General features: G+C 40.9%; 1 protein-coding gene and 2 non-coding genes across 3 annotated transcripts; 1 reads left to right on the top strand and 2 right to left on the bottom strand.

Moving 5' to 3' along the window:
• Positions 1-2,133: 2,133 nt before the first annotated feature.
• Positions 2,134-5,062, bottom strand: LOC123981061 (LIM domain-binding protein 3-like). The gene is made up of 4 exons (XM_046065677.1): positions 4,994-5,062; positions 4,023-4,143; positions 3,817-3,932; positions 2,134-2,433 (listed from the first exon to the last, which is right to left on the bottom strand). The coding sequence occupies exons 2-4, from the start codon at positions 4,135-4,137 to the stop codon at positions 2,344-2,346; spliced, it is 321 nt and encodes a 106-aa protein (XP_045921633.1). The 5' UTR covers positions 4,138-4,143; positions 4,994-5,062; the 3' UTR covers positions 2,134-2,343.
• trnas-cga lies at positions 5,051-5,132 on the top strand. The gene has a single exon. It is a non-coding gene; the product is annotated as a tRNA-Ser (tRNA).
• A 414-nt stretch (positions 5,133-5,546) lies between these two features.
• trnae-cuc lies at positions 5,547-5,618 on the bottom strand. The gene has a single exon. It is a non-coding gene; the product is annotated as a tRNA-Glu (tRNA).
• Positions 5,619-8,368: the final 2,750 nt, after the last annotated feature.

Genomic DNA, 8,368 nt, shown 5'->3' with positions numbered 1-8,368 from the left:
TTTTGTATCTCTCGGTAGTCGTTTTGTATCTCTCTGTAGTTGTCTTGTATCTCTTTAGTTTTTTGTATCTCTCTGTAGCCAGTTGTATCTCAGTAGTTGTTATGTATCTCTGTAGTCGCTGTTTTGTATCTCTCAGTAGTCGCTGTTTTGTATCTCTCGTAGTCGTTTTGTATCTCTCGGTAGTCGTTTTGTATCTCTCTGTAGTCATTTTGTATCTCTCTGTAGTCGTTTTGTCTGTCTTTAGTCGTGTTGTATCTCTGTAGTCATTTTGTATCTCTCTGTAGTCATTTTGTATCTCTCTGTAGTTGTTTTGTATCTCTCTGTAGTCATTTTGTATCTCTCTGTAGTCGTTTTGTATTTCTCTGTAGTTGTTTTGTATGTCTTTAGTCGTGTTGTATCTCTGTAGTCATTTTGTATCTCTCGGTAGTCGTTTTGTATCTCTTTAATTTTTTGTATCTCGCGGAAGTTGTTTTGTATCTCTTTAGTTTTTTGTATCTCTCTATCGCTAGTTGTATCTGAGTAGTTGTTTTGTATCTCTGTAGTCATTTTGTATCTCTCGGTAGTCGTTTTGTATCTCTCGGTAGTTGTCTTGTATCTCTTTAGTTTTTTGTATCTCTCTGTAGCCAGTTGTATCTCAGTAGTTGTTATGCATCTCTGTAGTCGCTGTTTTGTATCTCTCAGTAGTCGCTGTTTTGTATCTCTCGTAGTCGTTTTGTATCTCTCGGTAGTCGTTTTGTATCTCTTGGTAGTCGTTTTGTGTCTCTCGGTAGTCGCTTTGTATCTCTGTTGTTGTTTTGCATCTCTTTGTAATCATTTTGCGTGGGCCTTCAGCCTATACGTGTAATCAATCCATGATACTACAAATTAGCCAACTACCTTTCACCTTCGGACTCTGGTAAGGGGAACTCCGGTACTTACACAGTATCATTGTGCACCTTGACTTGTTTTTCATATTTGACTAAACATGGTTCACCTGCTGGAATGAGGCCAGTGGAAAGAGTCACTGGTCATGTTTCCAAACACACGTATGTTACATTCACTGCCAAACACACTTCTAACACATGTCAGACATGTAAGATAAGGCAGTTCACTGTTACACAGAGCACAGACCGGCTCCAGACCGTTTTTTTGTCTTTTTAAATGTAAAAGTGATGCTTTACTGTCCCATCTGCTGCATGAAATTAACCTTTAAAAAAACCTATTGTCTGTGAATTCTACACGTCAAATATTTTACATTGTAGTGTTTAACCAACATTAATAAAACATATTTTTTTTAGTTTAGTAAAGTGAAAAAATAACTAAGGTAGCATTGAAAATACCTAAACAAATCAAAATAGGCACATTACAGAGACAAGTCCAAGATACAGTCTGATGAGAACAATATTCGGGAGACAGCTGTGGAGTTCACACGTCTCGAGTGTGCCAGTGGAATACATATAGTATTTTCTGTGTTTAATTATTATAATTTTGTAAATTAACATTTTAAAAAAAGTAGAAAAGTGATTAAAACGTTTTATTGAATACATTCTAAAACTCAAAGGAAAATAAAGATAGATTATAAATCTATGTAGTATCCAAAAAATGTATTTCCTTACTTTGTAAATAATAATTCAATATTAAAATACAAATTGCAAAATAAATTAAAAACTTTAAATTCATTTAAAGCTAAGCATTCAAAGAGAATTATCCATCCATCCATCCACCCATCCATCAACCGCTTATCCTGCATACAGGGTCACGGGGATATATATATATATATATATATATATATATTTTTTTTTTATTCATTTGACAAATTTCAACCTAATTTCACGCACCAAATTACATTGAAATTATTATTAAAGATGCATATTTTATTGCATTATCGGTTTAGTTTCATATTTTTTTTCTCACATTTATCAATTTATTAGTTTGTTAGAATTTAACACTAAAAAAAGTCTACAGTTATTTCACTTGGCACACTCCAGACTCCGTACAAAGTCCTCCGTTTCACATCGAACACACAAGTAGTTTCTGGTAAAACACAATAAAAACTAAACACTACAGTACAAATGAAAGTGGGCTGGATGGACAACAGAAAACATCTTGACTTGGTTTTTGCACATGTTCCTGTTATGAAGCAGAATCATCAGGCACCGTCGTTTTAACCTTTAATATTAATGCACAAAATCAAACCAAAGTGTATTTTGCATAAAGAGCGTTTACACACGTCTGTAAAAGTTGTTGTTGTCGGCTTGCGTTCGGCGTCATCGCCCGGCAGTATTTCCCCCGGTGACGACAGGAGCGGCAGAACTGCAGCTGGTTGGCCCCGCCCCCATCCCCCTCCTCCTCCAGATGGCGAGTCTACACGTTGATGGCGTGAGCGTGCTTCTTGCACAGAGGTTTGTCTTTCTTTGAGTAGAAAGGCTGGCCCTCTAGGTTCACATGGCAAACCTGCGGTTGCAACAAATAAGGTGGTTATAATGGCTAGAGGTGAAGTCAGCGAGGATCTGCTGCTGTAACTAGCAAGAGTTTGCTCACCCAAATAAGAAAAGAACCCACTACCTTCATTTAGAGGAATCTGTCCAGAAAAATAGTTTTGTTTTTTTTTTTATTTAAAAGGTAAAGGTACTTTGTTGTATCCCTAAAGAACCTTTAAGAGGTAGGAGACGTCTTCCCTTTCAACAACAGTTTTAAACAAGAAGGCCCAGTCAACTGTTGTTGATAAGCTAGTTGTCCTTTTGTTTGCCCAACAGACATTTGTACTTCTCAAAACTAAGCTAATCCCCCTCAGAGGTTTCAGAAAGCAGGGTTTCAGCTGAAAATACTGTGACTAAGGTCAGAAGTAAATCAACTGATACAGTTCTGCTTAACATAAAGTACTATTAACTTTACTTCATTTCCCTGTGGTATAAAAAATGGTATAGGATATCGATATTTTCAAGGTATTGTATCGAAGATAGAAATTCCAGTATCACTAGTAACACTCGTAAAAAGTAATTCTGAATACAAACTGTCTTCAGTGCTGTGTGTGGTTTTTCCACACTAGTCTTGTTGCCATCAATGTTTTTTATGAGCATTTTAAAGTTTCGCACTAGAAAAAGTTGATGGAAACATCAAAATATGAAAAAAAAAATCTCGCTTGAGGTGGGTTTTTTCTGGCAAATGGCATCGTTTGTAGAAGCAGCAGCTCCTTCAAACTTCGCTACACTTTTGTTTTTTATCTGTTTTGTCCAGCTTTATTGCCGAAACATGCGTTACCTCTGACGTAAATCCAGTCATTGGAAGATGAAGACGGGTTTTTGGATTAAAGAGCAGCGGAACACGATCCACCCGGCCCAAACAACTGGACCAGGCGCCACGGCCAATACTAGCGGACATGAAAGAAGAATGACACCTTGCCCAGTTGAAACACTTTCCTGCAGACCTCTCTCCATCTCAGGTCCACGCTACTGGTTTTGTTTCCAGTTTGCAACCTCTACTTCGTGTTTATTACAGCCATGCGTAACGTCAACTTGCAACTTGCTCCTTGCATATCCTGTTTAATTCGCTCCAGACCAGCTGGTGTAACGCACCTAAATCACCTTTTCTTTTTTTGCGATGTTTCCTAAGTTAGATAACAATTCACTAGACAATCAGATGGAAACACGGCTGCTGTTTCTGGAACAAGATGTTGCTCTTGAAATATTTAAATATAATTTCTAAAGCCACAAACTCGACTCCATTCACCTCCACTGTGTTGAAGAGGAGGCAGAAAACTCCTGGACAAACAAAACCAATCTGCCTGGACAGACGCCTCCATGACGTGACTGTTTTACTGTTTGCATGGTTTCTTACCGCACAGACGAAGCAGGTGTCGTGCCAGGTGTGACCCAGAGCCTCGATGAACTTATCGCCAGCTTCCACTGGGAAGTCGCAGCCGTGACACTTGGTGCTGAAGAGTGAAATGTAATCTGACACAGAGAGAGAGAGACAATCTGAAATACGTCTTTGAGCTCCTTCTCACACCTTCGACCTCGGCGACAGCGTGAACACCGTCATACCTTTCTCGCAGTACGGCTCTCCGTCCTCCATGTGGAAGAGGCTGTTTCCAAAGGGTTTGCCGCAGGCGGCGCACACGAAGCAGGTGGTGTGCCATGTCTGCCGCAGCGCGTGCATCACTTCCTGCAACACACCATATATATACAACAATACAGCACTGTGAAAATACTCCACTACAAGTCCTGCATTTAAAACCTCCCTTCAAGTAAAAGTGCTCATGTTGCAGTAAAATGTTCTTGTCAGAGTTTCTCTTTTATATCAGATATTTCTGCTGCATTGATGTGTCTGTTGCATTTTACTGCTGTAGATGGTTTTTCTCCTTTATATACTGTTGGATACTCATTGCAGTATAATGTGCCTCTTGTACTCTTTCATCTCCTCTCCTCAGATTATTATTCCTCATGCATTAACGTAAAGCAGGATGTTGCTGCTGTAGTTGTTGAGCTGTTTAGTATCAGACTGCAGCTGATGATTCTTTTTATTCTGGATCAACCTGCTGATTCCTCCATCAATCCATTGAATGAAAATAGCGAGAAATGCCGTCACAGTTACCCAGAGCCCAAAGTGACACGTTCATAATGTTTTGTTTTGTCCAACCAACAGTCCAAAGCTCAACAAACATCACAGCTATTAAAACAATTAAAAGGAAAAGCAGCAAATCTTTATATTTGTGAACCATGAAGCGTTTTCACATGAAAAATTACTGAAATGATCAAAATAGTTTCCAATTAATTCAGGCAGTCAAACTCTTCATGTGTTTCGTGTGTAAAAAATCTGACTTTGTAAAGTAACTGAAGCTGTCAGATAAATGTAGTGAAGTAAAAAGGACAACATCTCCCTCTGAGATGGAGCAGAAGGAGAAAGTGGCATGAAATAGAAATTCTACTACACGGAGGCTCTGAATCTGAGTTTCAGGTCACTGAAAAACTAATGGAGCATTTAGCAGCTAAAATGCCAGATACACCATCCTCACCTTTTCATCTTGTCAGGGGGCAGATTTGAGTCAGGTACCACAGGGGGGTCACACGAGGTAGTTGTGGCCGAGCGGTTAAGGCGATGGACTCGAAATCCATTGGGGTTTCCCCGCGCAGGTTCGAATCCTGCCAACTACGCAAATCTGAAATCTTCGTTCTGGTTAATGTCACAAGTGCTGACTTCTTACTTGAAGTCCTTGGTGGTACCAAACTGAGCTTAACCTCCTCCCAAGCAGTGAATGGGCTTCATGTCTGGTGTGTTTGGGACCTCGATTGGTGAACGTGATTCAAACTGTCTAATTCACATAAAAACTTAGGCTTGTTTCACATTTTTGCATGTTGACTGGTGGTGATTAGAGTGAGGTACTGAATCGTAGCGTCAAACTCTTGGAGAGTCACAAGAGCATCACAGTGCTAAAACCACATTCCCTCACAGTGAATGGAACCCAAAGAGCATCAGGGTACCATATGTGAACGGACGACACAACTGTAAATATAACAATTATCAGCCCGTCCAAAGCTCCCTGAGTCTACAGTCAGAACAGCTCAGGTTTCCCTGACCGGGAATCGAACCCAGGCCGCGGCGGTGAGAGCGCCGAATCCTAGCCACTAGACCATCAGGGACCCTTTTGGTGAATCCAAAAAAAGTTTTTCTGTCTCTAATAAACACAGTTCATCTTCTGTGCGACAGCCAGTTTCATCTGGCTTTATGTCGTCGCTGCCAAAAAATGATCAAAAGTATAGTCAGGGTCACTGGACTCACTGGCGAACCCGCCATGTGACCGAGCTTCCTGCAGTGAGTTCAGGAACCTCATAATAAATACAGGTGACGTTAAATGACAAACAGCCTTGCTGCTTTAAGTACATCTAGCTGTCTTTAATAGTATAAATATTGTACATATCCATTCCCCTTTATATTTTATCTGATTCCCCTCGGGGATCAGATTCTGATTCTGATCTACTTATTTATTAACTATTTAAGTTCAGTTTTCAGGTACTGGGACTCCAATTTTGAGGGACTGTACCGGCCATCGGTACCATAAGTACAGGTACTTTGCCCCCCGTGATAAGTAACAGTAGAAGTCTAATTTTTTCTTCTTCCCCAAAGACAGTTCCAACTCTGAACCGGTTCTTGACACCCAACCCTAGCCTGTGACCTCTGACCTCCCTGTGAAATCTCTCTGAGAGGATGAAGCAGGCAAAATAAGGAGCGGGAGAAAAAAAATTACTTTTACAAGCCTGTTGTAATATGACCATTAAATCTACCTCGTAAGAACTGGATCCATCTCCCGTTAGATCTGAACACAAATGCACGCAGGACTCGCTTCCCTGCTTCTTTTGTGCGCATCTCGTGTGAACGAACATAATAATTTAGCAGACACATGTTAGGAGATGTTCAGCGACTTGTGCTGTGGGATTGAAAGGGTTTTCAGAGGAAGCCTATTAATCATCTGTGGTTTATTTTCTGCCTCATCCTTCGCTGTGAAGGGAAGCTGAGCAACATCCTGCAACAGCTGAGGCTTCAGGCCTCGTAAACGTTCAGCCGGTTTGTTGTGAACGTTCAGAGCGTTCTTGGACTCTGAGGGGAACCCAGTGATGGTGGACTACAAAAAACCCAAATAAATAATGAATGAGCCAGCTGAGATGTGAGCGAACACAGCTGGTGGCGTAGAGCGCTGAGCTGTGATGGTGAAGCTCTGGTGAAGGGAGGTTTCTCTTTCTCACTTCTGCTTTTCACTCTGGAGAAGTCCCTTTAGTTTCCGACGTCACCGTATATGACCAAACATCTTCCTGCCTACGCTTCTCTTGCGACCCCTCCCTGAGTGTTTTCCTGTAAGTATCCTTGATTATGTTATTAGTACCATGAATGTAGCTGTGATCTGTTTCAGTTACTGGAACACACAGGGGGTTGCCAGTGGTAAATATGACAAGGATTTAAAATTAGGTTTCAGTCTTAGTCACTTACTGAAAATCACATTTTGATCTTTTAGTTTTGCTTTGTTTTGGTCAAGGTTTCATCAGTGGACCTCTGTTTTAATTGTTGTCTAATTTTAGTCAAAGTCTCTCTTTCTGCTGAAATATCGTCAAAACGTTGACGTTACATTTAAGTCATGGACTAAAACATTTTTGTCTGAATATTTTCCTTAAAAAGCTCGGCTGTGTGTTGAATAATATTCATTTTGTCTTTCGGTGTCTTTCTTTGCCGTTTCCTAAAGTTTGATGCTGTTTTGACTCTTCTGATTGGTCCTCAGTTAAACTGCCTCTCAAGGTGTCTTTGGTTAACAGTTCAAAACATTCATTAGAAATGTAGAAAAGTACTAAAAAGTAATTAAATGTGATAAGTTTCATTACTTACTAAAGTAATTATAATAGTTACACTACTATTGGAATCTATAACCTTACATTTAGAAAGGAACTGAGTATCCGCTTATTCTGTTCACCTTCTTCCAAGTCCCATGATACCTTGCGTGAATAACAAGCGCCACTTCCTTGGTGGTATGTCTTACCTTTTCTTAGAGATTTTTGGTAAATAAAAATAATAAAAACTCCATAAAATGTACAAAATAACACATCTGGTAAAAAAGAAAAAACATTTTTGAGGTTTTTAGGGTTTAAAGAGTAAAAACGCTTAAAATTTACCTAAACTGTATGAGAAAATAAAGATTCAGCTACTGTGACTTTCCAAAGGTGGACAGGTAGACAGGTGGACAGACACTCTGGTGGACAGACACTCTGGTGGACAGACAGGTAGACACACACTCTGGTATACACACACTCTGGTGGACAGACACTCTGGTGGACAGACAGGTAGACACACACTCTGGTGGACAGACACTCTGGTGGACAGACAGGTAGACACACACTCTGGTTGACACACACTCTGGTGGACAGACAGGTAGACACACACTCTGGTATACACACACTCTGGTGGACAGACACTCTGGTGGACAGACAGGTAGACACACACTCTGCTGAACAGACAGGTAGACAGACACTCTGGTGGACACACACTCTGGTGGACAGACATGTAGACACACACTCTGGTGGACAGACACTCTGGTGGACAGACAGGTAGACACACACTCTGCTGAACAGACAGGTAGACAGACACTCTGGTGGACACACACTCTGGTGGACAGGTGGACAGACAGGTGGACAGACACTCTGGTGGACAGACACTCTGGTGGACAGACAGGTAGACACACACTCTGGTTGACACACACTCTGGTGGACAGACAGGTAGACACACACTCTGGTATACACACACTCTGGTGGACAGACACTCTGGTTGACACACACTCTGGTGGACAGACAGGTAGACACACACGCAGACACACACTCTGCTGAACAGACAGGTAGACAGACACTCTGGT

This window comes from Micropterus dolomieu, linkage group LG12 (genome assembly GCF_021292245.1).
Source record: "Micropterus dolomieu isolate WLL.071019.BEF.003 ecotype Adirondacks linkage group LG12, ASM2129224v1, whole genome shotgun sequence".
Classification (NCBI taxonomy): Eukaryota; Metazoa; Chordata; class Actinopteri; order Centrarchiformes; family Centrarchidae; genus Micropterus; species Micropterus dolomieu.
The sequence above is the reverse complement of the archived record's forward strand: the minus strand, read 5'-3'. Positions and strand labels throughout refer to the sequence as shown.